Below are 17,996 nucleotides of genomic sequence, written 5' to 3' on the forward strand. Positions count from 1 at the left end.
TATTCTGGAGGAGTTTACAGAGCAGCGTCTTTTCAATGACTTGTGCCAATTTGTTTAACATTTTTATTTGTCAATGACGATTTCAGACACACGGTGATATAAGTATCAAGTTTGTTTTTTTTTTCTAAATCCCCAATTAATTTTCTACTCTCAGCAGGTAATCGCTCCATTGTATCACAGCTCAATTGCCATCGACATCGATCTTGCACGAGGGATTTCTAGCACGAAACTCTTCCAAACCGTGCATCGTTACCGCCGGGCAGCGCTTCAGCTTCAGCCACTCCAGTTTGGGACAATTCGTAGTCAATATCACTAGATGGGTATCGGTAAGTGTGCTGCAGTCCGTTAGCGTAACCATTCTTAACTGAGGTGCATCCTGAAGCCAACCCTGGATGCCATGCTTGATGATCACCCTCTGCAGGTGGTAACTTTCCAAGTTGTGCATGCTACGAAGCAATCCGGACGGGTGAGATGAGGGCTACAACGGAATTGAAAGACTTGAGAAGTTTTTGGGGCATTCTATAATTGGGTACGTACCGGTCTTTCGAACCCCTCGGAATAATTCAATTGAAAACTTCTTATCGTGGCCACCAGTTCCGGTAGGGTTTCAAATAGTTCCTTGGGGTTTTCCACGTCTTCCATCGTGAGGTTAGTCAAGCTGGGAGCAATGTCGGCTATGAATACCAACAAATTGATCGGGAACCGACTGCCACTGATGCGCACCGTTTTCAGTGTTCTAATCTGGTAGGGCCAATGAGGTGTCTCTCGAAAGTAGGCCGTTCCTTGAAGAGATAGTTTCTAAGAATGATCGTCAGAAGTGATGACTTAATGGCTGGATTCATAGGAATCTAAACACAAACTTCTGGAGGATTAATATCGAACAAACCTGCAAATGCTGGAGATTCGTTACGTCCTTTAGGGCATCCCCATCCATGTAGTCCAAGCTGAGCTCCAACTCTCGTAGTGCACCGCAATTGCTACAAATGGTAGCAAATATTGGCGTTCGCATCATAAACTTCGGGTGGAACATAAGTTGCTCCAACGTTCCAGTATGGGCGGGGTTTTGAAAAAAGTTGATCCATTTTGCCACCACAAGCTGATCGTGTAGCTCCAACCGTCCCAGGTAGAGATGGTTCAGCTTGGGGAAACTTATGGTGCTGAATGCGATCACAAATAAACTAGAAGGAGTTAGGATCGAAATCTTTTCGAGTTTGTTTCTGTAATCATTGAAAAGGGCGACATTGGAGGGGTGATAGCTCGTTAAGTGCAGTTGAGTGACATTGGGGAATTTACGCACGATTGGTTTTGAAGGAAGGGAAACTCTTCCAGGAATCATGAGCCGTAATTTGCGAAGTCGCTGAAGCCTAACTGGAGAATCCGTAGATAAGGCGGTTAGCCAAGCTGGGCATTCTACTGAATCATCTGCCGAGATTCCTTGAACATTTGTCACATTTAATTGTTCAGTTTGTTCGTCGAGTAGACACAATCTTTCCAAATGTGCGCAACTATTCAACAGCATCAGTAGCTGCACGGGTTCTATTCTATCCATTCCCCACAGCGTCAAACTTTCAAGCGCATCATTTTCTCCGACAACCTGCGAGAAGTAATCCATCATAGTAACAGACTGATTGTTGAAATTGATCGTAATGTGACGATAATTCCGGACACTGTCGCTCAAAACGGTGCACACCAACTTCAGATTGTCTTCGGTAATATCCAACCGTAGGCATACGCGGTCCATGAAGCGACCAGTAAACGCCAAAGCATTCCACAAACGACATACTTCTGAGGCCGTGCACCGACTTCTGTAGTTCAAGTAATCCAGTATCTGCAATTGAATCTGTCGGGATCGAAACGCAAATGTATCGTTTTAGATGTTCCAAAGTAAAGTTTTACACACTTACTTCATTTGGAAGATCTCCAATTTCCAACTTATGGTGCTCTAAGACCATTTTTGTTGCTTTTAAGAAGAAACTGTAAACCAGAATAATCCAATTTATTACGCTGTAGACAAACCCCCGTCAGTACATTCTAATAAAACACCATGAAACCACCTATGTTTTGTTTGCATTTGCCAACAGCTGTTTTATCTATAGGTGTACATATTTGTACCAAGTTTTTAGTTCGCGAGAGTAAATTTGTGAGAGAGGAATCAGTTAAACAAGCGCATGCGCCTCGTTATAAACTCGTCAGAAATGGAAATGGAGATGCTTACCAGGACTCTGAAAAAGTCTCTCAGTTCGCATCATACTCTCGTGCAGTGCGGACTACACAAGTCTCTGCAAACGGAAGGTGTTTCAAGAGTTTTACTTCTTTTGCACTTTTGTTGAACTTCTCAATGTTGCACTTTGCTGAAATGTATAATCCACATTTTGTTTAGTTCGCTTTCAAAAACCCGTTCTGAATAATTTGATATGTTCAGATAATTAGCATCAGAATACTTTTTGTCCATGTGGCATGGCGAAGTTTTCGTAAGCCTGGGGGAAATGTCTAGAATCCTACTCCGTGCACCAAGCGCTAAGGCTGAAGTCACAGAACAAAACAATGTCACGTGGATGCCAAATGTATGATTCGTGGTAAAAAATCTCATGCCAAAGCCGATTGCCCAGCGTAGGAACATAGCAGAAGGTAGCAGTCGAATTGCAAGCGCAAGTATAAGTCAAATCTTTGGGATTGCCTTACCCATAAGAAAGTTGTTGAATTACGTGCCCGGCAGATGAGTGAGAACGTCAACGGTACGATATGGTAATTATGTTGGTCGGCTTTATAGTAACGAACAATCTTTCACCAATGAAAGGTTGATTAATACTCATATTCAGCCTTAGGAAAATAAACCACTACCTAATCTAACATTGCGTTTAAAAAACTTTATTTGTAGATAATTGATTTCGGATATTTTCCAAAGAAAACAAAACAGATTCATGCTAGTTAAAATGTATTTTCTTCTCTCAATACATCCATTTGAGTTTCACAGATATCCAATGAATCGTATGACCCTTCACATACCATGCAACCTCGATTGGTTGCCAATCAGGTTCCACTATGCATTGCGTAGCTCTCTGGTCCTGTTCTCTACAACTTCCTAGCAGCGCTATGCACACACATACACGTTCACAGTACGGGACCATAGTTAGTTTGACTGACCTATTTTTCGTTTCTAACGATGACAGTTTTTTTTCTCATAAATTGTTTATTATTTAACACATATCTAAGTGGAGTGGGATGTTTTAGAGTTCTGTTGCGTTATTTTGAATACGGAATTATAAATTGAACATCTCAATAGACTATGACAGAGAGTAACGGTATCCTTGTGACAACATTTGCGGTTTTTAACTGATGGAGAATAGAAAACATACTTTTGAGTATCATTTCGTGTAGTATTTATAGAGTAAAAACGGGAGTACACAACAAGGCGACATTGAACTGCCACCATAAATTTATATATTTCCATTAAATATTTATAACTGTAACAATATATTGAGGGATGAATGCTGCGGATTTCTATGTACAATGATTGAAATCTGAACAACAAATTTCTGAGAGGGGAAGTTGCTTCGAGGCACAAAGATGCGGTGATTGAAACAAACCGTTTTTGTTGTCAATTGGGAACGTAGGAGGAAGGATGAGGTGACTGGTTCACGTTTGGGGAGGTTCCATTGTAGTTGTAGAATCCGTTCATGGTTACGCTGCCGGCGGGAAGATTCAAAGTGATACATTCTGTTAACTTTGCGTGCAGTTGTGTTTTGGCCTTGTTTTTCTATTTCATAGACGGCGTTTGCGTTTCGCTTTTTGTTTTCTTGTTAAAACTAAGGGCGGACATCTGATTCGACCATTCATATTCAATATGTTTAAGCTATGCATGAGTTTATCCCTAATGTTGTCGCCATTTTGCCTGTCTTCTGTAATTTCAGGTTTTCTAAAGCATATGATTTGTTCAGTACAGATTGAAAACTGCGGTATCAGTGCAACGAGATCGAGAAGTCCTGGATCTTTTAAATTAGGTGTGCACGTAAAACGAAGGTCTTGAACCATATGTATTACATGTAGAAAAGAAAATTACAAACCAGGCTGAAATGGTGCTCGATGATACTGCGGTATGATAATGATGATAGGCAATAAATATTGTTGCTGGTATGCAAAAGAGAGCGCTGCTGGTGAAATTGAATAGTGTAAAAACGAGCCGTCGTACAGAACGGTTCGGGTTTCAATGAATAGCACACACCACACGTCGTCAGGCGAGCCAACTCGATCCAACACTTACGGAGTTAGCTCGTCGGTTTCTTTGATGACGCAGTTCGCTTCCATTGTTTCTCGTCGCAGGATCATCTCGTGAATGTGCTACAAAATGTAATTTAATGATTAGAGAAAACTGTCGTTCAGAAAAAGGTTTGATGCTCTTACTTCTTGGTTCTGTACTACCACTATCCGGTGTTGAATGCTTGGCGATAGTTGACAACTACTTTGCTCCAAATCGTCGAGCGATGCTCGTCGGAGTAGCTGAAATCAAAGATAAGATTATGAAAACAAATAAAATTACTCGTCATTTTCATTGATTTACTTTTCTATTCAAAGCTCTAATCAGCAAAAAAAAATGGCAACCATGCGTCTCCATTGGTGCAGTTGAATTATGACGCCCCATCCCGTAAAACAAAAATAACGCCACTTACCTTTCCTCGGTTGACGTGTTCCATGCTTGCGTGCCGCATCGGTTGCGTGACGGTCGATTTCCGCCGGATCGGCGTTGGACCATCGAGCTCGAGATTCTCCAACATCTGCACCATGCTGTGTCGCCGCGATAGCGTCACCAGTGACTGCCGGTGCTTGGTGTGATGTGCCTTTCCCATCCGGACATCGATCGCCTTGAAGTGGTTTTGAATTGCCAAACCCAGCTCCGGGGCGGCATCGTCGTCCATGAGCACTTTGCATCCCTTGAACATGGTGTAGCCGTCGCATCCTCCGTGGATGTAACTTTTCACGCACAGTGTGTACGTTTGATCTAGTTTGAGCCATTCGTCGCCAATTCGTACCAATCTAGCTTCCACGCGTCGCCCCGGCGGTTGCGTCGGGTCAAATGCAAATGACATACCAGCTATTTGTGGGAACCGACCTTCCAACTTGGGATAGGTGGATACGGAGTTTTCCAACGCTTCGTGCAATACTTTACCCGTAACTTCTAGCACTATTAGTGGATCCTGCATGGGGATGATGTTAACCAAGTCACGCATCGTAAACGGACCTGCCCCGTGGATCTGATCAGATCGGAATGTTCCTGAGTTGATCATAACCGCATCAGCTCCGGTTGCTGCCAGCGCTACATCACAAATCCAGTTACCCAAGTTTGTTTCCGACGTTCGGATGGAGGAAAATCGACCATCCAAGTCGACATGAAACACACCCAAGATCTCATCCATTTTGGACTCGATCGTTTCTGAGTACTTCTTCAGTTCTTCTCTTAGCTCGGGATCTTCGTTGTACTTTGTTGAAATCACATCGACCTTCTCGACCGTGATGCTAATCTTGTCATTCTCATTCCGCTCGGTATTGATACCGATCCTCGAGAACTGTCGGAAATCCGTTCCCGATTTAATCACATGTGTGTCTTCAATATTGAGTATTTCAAACACGTGATCGTGCCCTCCCAAGATCAGATCAATATGCCCACTCTGCTTGGCCAGTTCAATGTCGTTGGGAGTCCGCATGTGCGTCAACGCAATGATGATATCACATCCTTGATTGTGCAGTTCGTCCGCCAGCTGGTTGCCGGCTTTGATGAAATCTATGTACGTCACCTCGTTGGGATCGATCGTGGGCAGCGTGTCGAGCCACTCCTTCTCCACCAGTCCGATGAGACCGATTTTCACGTCATTGTGGTGCAGAATGTGTGTGATCTTTCCGCCACCCAGCGGACGACCCGTTTCGTTGTCTACCACGTTGGACATCAGCCAGGGGAACGTAGTCTTTTCGACCCACTCGGCCAGCACGTCCAGGCCGTGATCTGGAAACATGAAGTAGGTATGTTTTGTGAAATGTTATTTTAATTAAATCTGTTGTACCACCTTACCAAAATCGTGATTTCCGAACACAGCGCAATGCGTTCCGACAGAATTCAGCACCGGGACCATCTGCTCCCCTCGTGTGAAGGTACTCACTGGAAATCGATGTGGAAAGGAAAAGGTGTTATTTTCTATTGTTCAAATAAACAGGTTCTACAAATTTGCCAAATTTCCCCATACTCACGCATGCTGGGCGAAAAAGCATCCCCGCTGAACAGCACCAGCGGGTTCAGGTGGTCGAACGCTTTGACCGCCGTGCAAAACCGAGCGGCTCCACCGATCGGTTCCTGCTTGCAGGTGGCATCAATGTTGTACACATCGTTGTAGTGCAGGATGGTCAACTTGCTGTGGCTGTCGTTGCTGGCCGTCGTGCTGTTCATGCTGCTGTCTCCGTCTGCTGTTCGCTCATTCACCGGTATGCCCTGCTTAATCAGTGTTCCCGGGTTGAGGTGCCTCAGGTGCGGTGTAGTGGTGGTCTGAAGCTGTGTTACGGCTCGCTTGCCTGCTTCCCGCACTTCCACCGATGCCTGCGGGGGGAAGAAATTGGGAAATTACGGAAGGAGGTTAGTTTTCTTTTTTCTTTTTTGCTGACATGGTGGTAGGCTGTTCGCGTGCAAATCGGATTAGTCCCGAATTACAACATCAAAGGGGGGATACGGTTGTACATTTGTAAAGGGGTTCTGGTGGGTGATGACATGCCTTGCGTAATATATGAACAAAAACTGTGCTCTTTCAAATAAGGAAAATATAGGTACATGAAAAACTGATGGATATACACAAAAAACACGAAAAATAATCTATTTATCAACTAAAAAGTTGGATCTACTACTTACTACTTTCGGTCCTGAGCACCTATGGTTGTGCAGAGGGCCGAACCGCTTCGGATGAACCAACGTGGCATAACGAACCACAATATAAAATCTTTATTTGTATGTATTTTGAAATATGATATTTTTCGTTTTCATTTTGCAGCATTTGGTGGGGCAATTTCTTACGGACAATTTCTTCACCTACGCTGAACTCCAATCTCCACTTAGCTTAAGACCCGAGCGAAGGTGAAGAAGCTGGCGCTTAACCCTTTGCAGCAGGAGGGGCCATATATGACCCCAACATGGAAACTGCTGTATAAATTCACACATTTAATAAAACAGAATACTGTCTTCGGCAAAGTTGTTGCAAAGTGAGTCCTCTATTAAAGAAAAATGCGAATATTTATATTTGAGACTTCACTGACAACCTAGAACATCCTGAACACCATAATATTTAGAGAAACAAACTAATTGACATGCCAGTTGTTCTAAATGCTGAATTTGGATATGGGTTACGTTCATATGTATTCATTTAACCTTCGTCAAGAATATCAGAAGGTGTTTTATATTCTGGGATGTTCTAGGTGTTCCAAAATGTCCTGTGGTAAAGTCCTTCATGTCTACAAGAATAATTTAATGTGTTTTTCGCCATAAATAATAGCATTACATAATCTACTAGGATCCGTGATGCTCTTGAATTCTACAATGTCATTTACAGACACGATAGGGATATTTCAGGTCAGTTAAACTACCTTGGAGTTCAGAACTTCAGATCTACACTCGTAACTGTAACCATATCTGTTATACTGAGTAACGTTGCATAATCAACCACGCTTACTGGACCAATCTGAAGTCTACTTGATATTATTATAAACCTTTGGGATATTCAAGGTTGTCCAAACTGTCCTATAATGATTACAAGAATTACTATGTATTTTCGCCATAAATAATAGCATTGCATAATCTGCTGGGATCCGTGAAGCTCTTGAAATCTCAAATGCCCTTTAGAGACACTATTGGGATATTCCAGGTCAGCCAAACTACCTTGGAGTTAAGAACTTCAGGTCTGCACTGCAGCCATATCTGCTATACTGAGTAACATTGCATAATCAACTGCGGCTACTGGACCAACCTGATGTTTACTATGTATTAATATTAACCTGTCCTATCATAAAGTCCTCCAAATGTACAAGAATAATGTTATGTGTTTTCGCCATAAATACAGGTATGTTCCGTTTTTGTCACTATCCGTTTTTATCACTATCCGTTTTTGTCACTATCCGATTTCGTCAACCTTTCATTCCGTTTTTGTCAACACTAAAATTTTTGTCAAATTCATTCCCTCGAACACGAGTTATTTATAGCTTAACATTAATCTTGAGGCAATGATTGTACATGATTGTATTTGAAACAACTACCAATGATGACATAGAAGACGTATACGCCACAGTAGCTTTCAATACATTTCAAATTCAGCTATAAGTAATGTTAATTCATGCTTTCTCTCAAGCATAATTTAACTTCTTATTTGAAAATGATAAAAATTAAACCAATAGTCCAATAGAAAAATTAAACCGAGCAAATTGAATTAATGAAATTCTGACAGGAGGTGGCAGGAGGTAACGCGTGAATATCAATCAACAATTTTGTCGTTTTGTAAAATGGCTCAATCATTTTCCAAGTGTAACAAAAGTTGCTAATCATGATAGATCAATAGTAGATGGGATGTGCATATAAAACCATCAAAGGACGGATTAGATTATCCGGCAATAGGAAAAAATCACCATGGATAATCGAACATTTCTTTTTTATTTCATTAGCCTATTGTGTTAGGGCACAATTGATGTCCCTTCCGAAATTGCTCCACGATGTCCATCTGGGTATTCCTCCAAGAACTTCCTTCTGAAGATCCCTCTTCTCCTTTCTTCGTCTTATTATTATTATTATTCTTCTTTACGGCTCTACGTATCAACTGGAACTTGGCCTGGCACTTCAAGTGTTCTTCAAGAACTTGAACAGTTTAGGGCTTTCTTTGTCTGTCCTTGCCAGAATTTTTACACTACAATCTTTTAAACAAGACTTTTTTAAGTGAAATAAATTTCACGTGATTTTGTACACGTTTTCTTGAAATTATGCGATGTGCTGAATTCTTCTCTCCTGGTTGCTATTTCTTTCTGACGGGGCTCAAACTTCTACCAGAGATCTCTCTTGTCATCCTTGATAGCCTGCCGAAATTTTCCAGACCGAAACAGCTATATTCACTAGCCTAACAGGAGATTCCTATAGAATTTTATCCTAGATTTCATCTTTCGTTTGCTCCAAAAATGCAATCTTGATTTTCTTTAGTGATTCCTACTAGCGATTCTTGAATTCCTCCAAATATCTTAATGGATTTCTTCTGAGAAATCGTCAGGAAATAATTCAGAAGTTCCTTTAGGGGAATTAGGATTTAAATCTTTCAGAAATAAGTTTCTCAAAGAAGGAGGAGTCGAGGATCTTGGAAAACGATCTGGGGATTTCTCCAGCAACTCCTGAAGGGTTCCAAGAAGAAAGAAAAGATTCCCAAAAAATCCTACAGAAATCCCATTAATTCTGCAAGTATCCCTCGAGGAACAATTGGATCATTTCTTGAAAGAACTTTTACAGGATTCCTAGAAGAAATTTCTCAAGGATTCCCACAAGGAACTTCTGGAGGATCCTCAGGAATAACTCCCCGGAGATTTCTAAACAGAACATCATCCCTAAAGAAACTTCTGGAGGATTTTAGGAAAGAATTCCTGGAAGATTACTAGACTAAACTTCTGGGAGATTCCCAGGAAATGTAGTAAGAAATCGGGGATAATTATTATTGTATTATTTTTTTTATTAACTAGATTTTCAGCCAAAGGCTGGTTCATCTATAGTAATCATGAGGAAATAACATAGATGGAAGATAGAATCGTATTGGAAAATCTTTGAAAGTTCCAGTAGGTCTAGATGTTTCTACTGCACATAAATACCAAAACAAAGTAAAAAAATATCATAAGAAAATCTATAAAGAATCCAAGAAAGAACTTCTGATGAAATTCTAGAAAAAAACTGTTGAAGTTATCCCGGAAAGAACCCCTGGAGAAATATCAGAAAAAATCCTGGAGGGACTTCAGAAAGTCTTGGAAGAAATCCCGTAGGAAATTTTGAAGACTGGAGTAAAATCTTGGCAAATATCCAAAGCAACTCTTGGATGAATTTATGAACTAGGACTAAATCCCAGAATGATTTTCTTAGCCCACCTTGTGCATTAGGGCCATTCCAGCCCCAAACCGCATACAACGTCAGCGAGCTGTTCCCAACATAATGCTTAAGTATCTATATATATAAAAATGAGTTTGAAGTCCCTTTGAGGCAACAAAACTCACGAACGGCTGAACCGATCAGGATGGCTTTTGCATGGTTTGATTGGTATTCATGGTGGCTGTGTTTATATGTACAAAAAGTTATTAAAATCTACTAGAAAAGTAAGAAAATTGATAAAGTACTGATTTTTCATGAGCTGGGATGGAAATCAACACGATCGAAATGAAATCAATCTAGAGTGCGGTGACGTTATGAGCTCAACAGTTGTCAAACCACCACAGCTGGGCAAGACAACGTTTGCCGGGACAGCTAGTGATTAATAAATTCCAATTCCTGGTGGAATAGGGGATCTCCAAAGAAACTCCAGGGAAAATTTAAAAAGAGACATCTAGGTTGATCCGAGTAGAAATTTCTGAAGAAATCATAAGGGGCAGAACATCTTTTCTCTAAAAATTCTTTAGGTGCCGTCCATAAATGACGTAGCATTTAGGAGAGGAGCGGGGGAGTCTCTGATTATGCTACGAACCATGTTTTAGGTATGGGAAAAAAGGCTTAGAGGGGGGGGGTATCAAAAATCGTCTAAAACATGCTACGTCGCTTATGGACGACCCCAATCGAATTCCAAAAGATAAACAAGCAACATGGTATAAGGTAACCTACATGAATTCTGGAGGTACTTCTTGGAGAATCCAATATTCTAGAGAAAATACAAGTGATTGCTTAGACAAATTTCTGAAGATTTTATAATATCCTAGTAAATCCTAAAAGTATCCTAGTGAAGCGAATAAAACACGGCAGGCTGCGGTGGGCTGGACACGTAGCTCGTATGCCGGAGGAACAACAAGCTAAAACCATATTCAGCAGAGAACCAAGTAGGGGTCGTCGGCTTCGTGGTAGGCCGCGCACACGGTGGCTTTTTGCAGTTGAGGAGGACCTAAGGGCTCTGCACGTTCAGGGTGACTGGAAGCGATTGGCCCAGGACCGAGACCAGTGGAGGCGAATGCTTCATTCGGCGTAGACTAACCGCTACGAGTTGTAGCCCATCAATCATCAAGTAGTATCCTAGTTGAAACTTTCATAGGAATCTGTTAAGATGAAAATCATGGAGAAATGCGTTCCGGAAGAAAATATCCTTTTTTGTAAGGATATCGAAATTACGTTCTTGGAGATTAATCATTCTTGGAAGTATGTCATATTTTAAAACGTCAATCCGGATACTGGAACTGTAATATGTGCCATTCTTGCATTCAACGAAAATAAATTTCCGAAACTGTGGTCACAAATGAGGTAAAAACCTCTTGTCGACATCACAGTCAGAAAATTGTAATTTGAACTGTGCTACCAAGATGTGCTAATAGATACCAAAACAATTAAATTTCATAATAAACTGCATTTTTTTTTACTTTTGGAATGTGTTTTACAGTAAATCTTCCAATTTATATAAAAATGTTGCAAAATGTTTTGTCAACGAAAATTATTCCGTTTTTATCACTATTCCGTTTTTGTCAACTGAAAATCGCGGACCGTGTTGATAAAAACGGAACATACCTGTAATAGCATTGCATAATCTGCTGGGAGCTGTCAAGTTTTTGAAATCTCAAATGTCATTTAGAGACACTATTGGGATATTCCAGGTCAGTCAAACTACCTTGGTGCCGGGGCCAGTGGCGTAGTGGTCACACATTCACTTCATAAGTGAATGGTCATGGGTTCGAACCCAGCCCCGGCACTTGCAAGTTTTCGTCAGCTGCTCTTCCCCCCGAGAGCGGCTGGCACCTGACACTCTTCTGAGCATATGCTCTAACGGACCCGGAAAATTGGATATCGGCTAACGTCAACCCCCAATCGGACTGGAAAAGGAACAAGAGTCACACATTAACATCCTCGTGCTCATCATTCTACCATGGACCGGGTAAAAAAGTGACAGCAGCGCAAAAGCAGCCAGTTCGATATAGTAGAATTAGAATAGAATATATTTAGGCGCTGCACAAAGTGTAAGTGCAGCCCTAGTGGACAAAAGAGCTGTCAATTAGGTTAAGTGGTTGAAGAATAAAAAACTACCTTGAAGTTCAGAACTTCAGGTCTACATTCATAACAGCAGCCTTATCTGCTATACTGAGTAACGTTGCATATTTGAAAACGTGGAAATTGGACCAATCTGAAGTATACTTGATGCTTTTATAAACCTTTGTGACATTCAGGGTCGTCTACACTGTCCTATAATAAAATCCTTCAAGTCTACAAGAATAACTTTATGTGTTTTCACCATAAATAATAGCTTTGCATAATCTGCTGGGATCCGTGAAGCTCTTGAAATCTCAAATGTCATTTAGAAGCATTATAGGAATATTCCAGGTCAGCCAAACTATCTTGGAGTTCAGAACTTCAGGTCTACACTCGTAACAGCAGTATCTGATATACTGTGTAACGTTGCATATCGTGGTTACTGGACCAACCTGAAGTCTACTATATATTATTATGAACCTTTGGGACATTTAGGGGTCGTTAAAACTGCCCTGAAGTTTAGCTTTTGAAGGTAACAGTAGTTATTCTCACAATGAACTGTAACATTACACATTCAACTGTTATCTGTAATCCCTCTGGCATTTCATGAGTCATTCCAAGATAGTTTTGAAATATTACAGATCAACCAAACTACTTCGGAGACCATAGCTTCAGTTCTACACATGTGATAATAGATTTTGACTGTACGTTATTTAAGTTAAGTTGTGTTACATCCACTGCACAATGGTCCACGGAACAGATTTACGAGGAAAGATGCATTCAGCGCCTTCAAATGATTTTTTAGATTAATATGGTCTTCTTCAAAGTTGTTCCTAATAATAAGGCTCTCTTTTTAATATACATGAAAACTAGGGTGGTCCATATTTTCAAAGAAATTAGGAACCAAACTTTTTTATTTGCAAGAATAACTATATACATTTTTCGGAAAAATTGTAGATCTATCAATTTTGAGCAAGTTTGCTGAAGACACTTTTTATGTAGCTTTAAAATTGGCCGATCTAGAGATATTTTTCTGAATAAGCTTAGGGTGGTTCAAGAAAAACCGGTTTTCTGGCGTTAACTTTTTCAGTTTCGATTTTTCATCAAAGTCGCCCAAGAAACACTTGTAGAGCAGTTTCATATCTTTTAATTCCGCCCTATGTTGCTTATCCTTTGACAGATACGCGTATTTCGACTACCACTTGTAATCTTCCTCAGTGTCAGTTATCCGCAGTGGATAACTGACACTGAGGAAGATTACAAGTGGTAGTCGAAATACGCGTATCTGTCAAAGGATAAGCAACATAGAGCGGAATTAAAAGGTACGAAACTGATTACACTCATTCGAAGAGGGTATTCTGCTTAGAGGGTTCGAAAAAGTCGGTACAAGATCACTTGTAGAGCATTTAAAGACGCGTCATTTTGTGCGCTGAAATGGTTATCTCTTTTGATGCAATAGTTGCGGGTGTTTTTCTTTAAAAATCATAGTTTTTTGAAAAGGTGTTATTACGGGTTGGGGAAAACATTAAAAATATCTTTTATCTGCGTTCAAAAGAAGAAATGTTGTTATTAAAGAAATCAAAAAAATAGAGGAGTGTTATTTTTGTAACTCATGTGAAAAATACTTGAAAAGTGCCTATTTTTTATAGAAAATCATCAATATCTTTTGAACGGAATGACGTAGCAACATTCTCAGCGCACGACAATGCGCGTTTTTGGAAGCTCTAAAAGTGGGAGTTGAAGAGAACGCTCCAGACATCGCCATTAAGCACATCCTTTGGAGATGGCCTAATTTTGATTGGACCGTTCTCACTTCGCCCTTTTGCCACCACACAAGACATCCATAAGCCAATATTGGACGAACAACAGTCGTGTAAATCCATTTGATATACTTGGGTTTTAGACCCCAAGTTGTACCAAAAGTACGCCGGCATTGCCCGAAGGCCATACAAGCTTTCTTGATTCTGAACTCAATGTTAGGTGTCCAAGAAAGCTTGGAGTCGAGAATGACTCTAACGTACTTTACCTGTTCAGTCACATCGATTTCAAAATCAAAGAGACGCAAAGGTCGAACGCCATTACGGTTTCGCCTGTCCGTAAAAAGAACAATAGATGTTTTACTCGGATTAACCGAAAGGCCATATTGGCGACACCAACCCTCAACTACCTGAAGGGCGCTTTGCATCGGGTCGAAGTAACTAACAATGTTAGGTAGTCGTCGGCAGAACCATAAGTAGGAAAATCGCTACACCGAGAAAAATTTCTACTCAATGACTGAGTTGGCCTTACTCAGAAATCGAAAAATCCTTTGTTTTCTTACTCAGTTTCGGCTAAAAGTGGGACAACCCATTGGCAATGGGTTGTCCCACTTTTAACGGAAACTGAGTAAGAAAACAAAGGATTTTTCGATTTCTGAGTAAGGCCAACTCAGCCTCTGAGTTGAAAATTTTCCCTGTGTATTATAGAGTTGTCTCAATAGCGTATCTGCTACGAGATTCCACAAAAGCGGTGACAAGACTCCGTCGCCTTGGGGGCATCCACAAACACTCAATTTCCTAATCCCTGCTAGACGCAATGTCGAGAAGAGATGTCGGTTTTTGAGCATTTGGTGAATCCAATTGGAAATCATTGGAGATATACCATGACCCCGTGCGGCTTCCAATATGGCATCGAAAGGCACGTTGTCAAAGGCACCCTCGATATCTAAGAAAACACCCAGACAAGATTGCTTTTGAGCGAATGCCTTCTTGATATCGTAAACAACCTTGTGTAAAAGAGTCACAGTGGACTTACCAGCAGTGGTGGAAATGGATCGCGAACGTGTGCTTACGCGCTACAAAAAAATGCCATCGCATCGCAAACCTTTGCTGTGCGATTGTGTTCGCACGTTTGTGGCCCACGATCGTACGACACGAACGCCAACGAGTGCATCGCATCTTTTGCAAGCGCGATGCTTTTTTATTTTAGAGGTTCGCGGCCGATATTTTTGTAATGAAATCAAATGTTGGTAAACTTTTTCGTCGATATCATTTATTGGTATGGTACCTGACCAGTATAATCATAAAACACCCAACAAATTACGTTTAAGTGTACAAAAAATGGCAACAAACCAAGTGCTCTACATTGTGATCCTTCTGGCGAACCAACTGCGATTCTGCTCGTTCGACATTTGTTTTGTGTTGGTTCGTCGATTCGGGAAATCGTGAACCGTTCTCTCTTTTTGGGTTCGCGAGCGCGTGAGTAAAGATTGTGTTTGATGCGAACCAAAAAACACGTCAAACGCATGATGCTTTCCACCACTGCTTACCAGATTGGTAGGCATGTTGGTTCACATGAAGAGGCACGTTGGCCAGATGAACATCACGGATGTGATGATCCACAATGCGTTCTAAGCATTTCAGAAGAAAAGAGGTCAAACTGATAGGCCTGAAACTCTTTGCTTCTTCATACGACGCACGACCCACTTTCGGAATAAACTTTACAGTAATATCCCGCCAGGATTTGGGAATATACCCTGTAGCAAAACTGCAAACAAGTAGTTTTTACCCTTCTTACATCCATAAGAAGGGTATAAATATCGCTCGAAAAACCGACTTTCGATACGAGGCCATATACCAATGAACTCAGCTCGACGAACTGAGCAAATGTCTGTATGTGTGTGTGTGTGTATGTGCGTTACAAGAAAAAGTCAGGCACGTTTCTCAGCCGTCTGTCAACCGATTTGAGTTCTCTTGGAAGCAAATGAAAGCTACTACATCCTAGTAGAACGCTATTGATTTGTTTTGTCGATTGGACGTTTGGATACCGAGATATCTCTCAAAGAGTACTTATGAGTCATACATCTAAACTTTTTAAGATTTTTGACCAAGTGTATCATAATAAATATCCCTGCTGTTTGTCAGCCGATTTGGGTTCTCTTGGCACCAAATGAAAGCTACAGTGTCCTAGCAGATCGCCCAGAAATTTTATTTCGATTGGACATGTGGTTACAGAGATATCTTTCGAAGAGTACTTAGGATTTATACAACTAAACTTTTTGAGATTTTTGACCAAGTGTATCATAATAAATATCTCAGCCGTCTGTCAACCGATTTCGGTTCTCCTGGCACCAAATGAAAGCTACAATATCCTTGTAAAAGGCCCTGAAATTTTATTTCGATTCGACATTTGATTACTGAGATACTTACGAAGAGTATTTCAATAAATTATTTTTTATTTATTATTATATTCACTTGTTATCTTGCATGAGTTTTTGACCATAATGCTGACCTCATATAAAGTGTATACTAGCAGGTTATTGTTTTCAACAAAATTATAAATAACAAATTACAAATAAACAGGAATTCTATGAAAACTAACAATATGTTAAATGAAAGCTTTGAATATTATGGGAAAAATGCAAGAACCGGACAGCCAAAATAACTAGCTAATGCCAAAACTGACTAACTTAGTAGATATATCATTTTTGTCCTTTCTGCACCATAACCATGAATACCAAGTACTTCGGAGCTAATTTAATCGACTGATTGAGAGATATTAGACAAAGTGTATCTCGGTGATTTTCTTATCCATTTATTAATCGATTCAAGATCTTTTGGCAGTTAACAAAATATCCAGAATATGTAAGCTATTTTTTAAACATCCCATACAAGATTCATACATTTTGGGGGAATCCCAAGGGAAAGCTTCTCTTAGGACTCTGAGACAATCTATCACAGGATTCTGAGAGAATTCCTCTCGGTACTCTGAGACAATCCGTCTTATAGATACGGAGTAATCTCTCTCAGGATTCTAGGAAAATTCCTTATAGAATTCAGAGAGAATTCCTACCAAGATACCGGAAGAGCCTTGCTTTCTTTTTTGGATAATATCGCTCAGGATACTGGTGTTATCATTTTCAGCATTCTGAAGAAATCTTTCTCATAATTCTAGAGGAATTCCTTTCAGAATTCTGGAGGAGTTTCTATAAAGATTCTGGGGGATATTCTCTCAGCAGTCTGCGGGAATTGGCTTTTTAAGCGATATTGAGATAATTCCATATTCTGAATCTGTACGCCAAACTGAGCCGAAATCCAAATTTTCATGAATTTTGGAGCCCGGGAACCTATTTAAAAATCAATTTGAAGTTTGTATGGGAGCGATTTGTCGAATCACCCCTCGTCGGATTTTGTACTGGGCGGAGCTTTCAAGCAGTTGCCCAGCTGTCGAAAGGTGATTTGAATAAATCTTTTTGAAATTGATTTTAGGTATCAAAACAAAGTTCTAAAAATCTGAAAAAATCATAGAAGCTTAGAAAAAGGTGCTCTTTTGTTTAAAAATATAAAATCATTAATTATAATTTATTTAAACAAATAATACATACCATGAACTTGAACTACATGCAGCAAACGAATCATTTTATAATTTTATAATATTTTTTAATATCAAATCGATCGATCGATTCAAAGCATTCGATTAAATCAGTGAATCGAGTCTGCTGATCCGATTCGAATCGATCCACAAAAATCGATGTCTCAGCCCGATTTGCCCACTGCTAAGTTGGTTCAACAAGTGAATCTGGTGAAGTGGAAATTGAACGGTGATGAAGACCAATTCCACTAGCTGCTGCTTTGGTGCGATTGCCTTCGTTGTAGGAAAACGAGAAAAAATGTGAAATCGTAAGGGCTTTTGCTTCCATCTAAAGGCAAGGCAAAGGTAATCTTTATGTATTTTTAATTATTGCCAATTTTCCATCTGATATGACAAGAATTGACGCATATAACGAAGTAGATTTCTACCCTAGATTCCATAAAATATT

At 40.3% G+C, this 17,996-nt stretch overlaps 2 protein-coding genes across 5 annotated transcripts in view; both read right to left on the reverse strand.

The window, feature by feature from the left end:
- Positions 1 to 97: 97 nt before the first annotated feature.
- LOC109423297 (uncharacterized) lies at positions 98 to 2,069 on the reverse strand. Its single transcript, XM_019698222.3, has 4 exons — positions 1,905 to 2,069; positions 887 to 1,840; positions 538 to 798; positions 98 to 478 (listed from the first exon to the last, which is right to left on the reverse strand). Exons 1-4 carry the CDS (start codon positions 1,950 to 1,952, stop codon positions 182 to 184), a joined length of 1,560 nt encoding a protein of 519 aa, XP_019553767.3. The 5' UTR covers positions 1,953 to 2,069; the 3' UTR covers positions 98 to 181.
- An 849-nt stretch (positions 2,070 to 2,918) lies between these two features.
- Positions 2,919 to 17,996, reverse strand: part of LOC109423298 (snake venom 5'-nucleotidase) — a 123,354-nt gene continuing 108,276 nt past the window's right edge. For 3 of the 4 annotated variants that reach the window (XM_029870601.2, XM_062854200.1, XM_019698225.3), the window contains 6 exons: positions 6,238 to 6,580; positions 6,062 to 6,148; positions 4,668 to 5,995; positions 4,402 to 4,497; positions 4,262 to 4,338; positions 2,919 to 3,686 (listed from right to left, as the gene is read on the reverse strand). In XM_029870601.2, the coding sequence (XP_029726461.1) occupies positions 3,599 to 3,686; positions 4,262 to 4,338; positions 4,402 to 4,497; positions 4,668 to 5,995; positions 6,062 to 6,148; positions 6,238 to 6,580 (2,019 nt within the window). In that variant the 3' untranslated portion in view covers positions 2,919 to 3,598. Of the gene's footprint in view, positions 3,687 to 4,064; positions 4,339 to 4,401; positions 4,498 to 4,667; positions 5,996 to 6,061; positions 6,149 to 6,237; positions 6,581 to 17,996 lie in introns of all 4 variants that reach the window. The other variant, XR_002133249.3, reaches the window with a different exon arrangement.

The sequence above is a fragment of the Aedes albopictus genome, chromosome 2 (genome assembly GCF_035046485.1).
Source record: "Aedes albopictus strain Foshan chromosome 2, AalbF5, whole genome shotgun sequence".
NCBI lineage: Eukaryota > Metazoa > Arthropoda > Insecta > Diptera > Culicidae > Aedes > Aedes albopictus.

Bases quoted from the DNA above. Each gene is read 5' to 3' on its own strand.
- LOC109423297 (XM_019698222.3), bottom strand. From the start codon at position 1,952: ATGGTCTTAGAGCACCATAAGTTGGAAATTGGAGATCTTCCAAATGAA. The intron at 1,841-1,904 runs GTAAGTGTGTAA...CGATCCCGACAG, and splicing joins TTGGAGATCTTCCAAATGAA to ATTCAATTGCAGATACTGGA. The intron at 799-886 runs GTTTGTTCGATA...GATCATTCTTAG, and splicing joins CGAATCTCCAGCATTTGCAG to AAACTATCTCTTCAAGGAAC.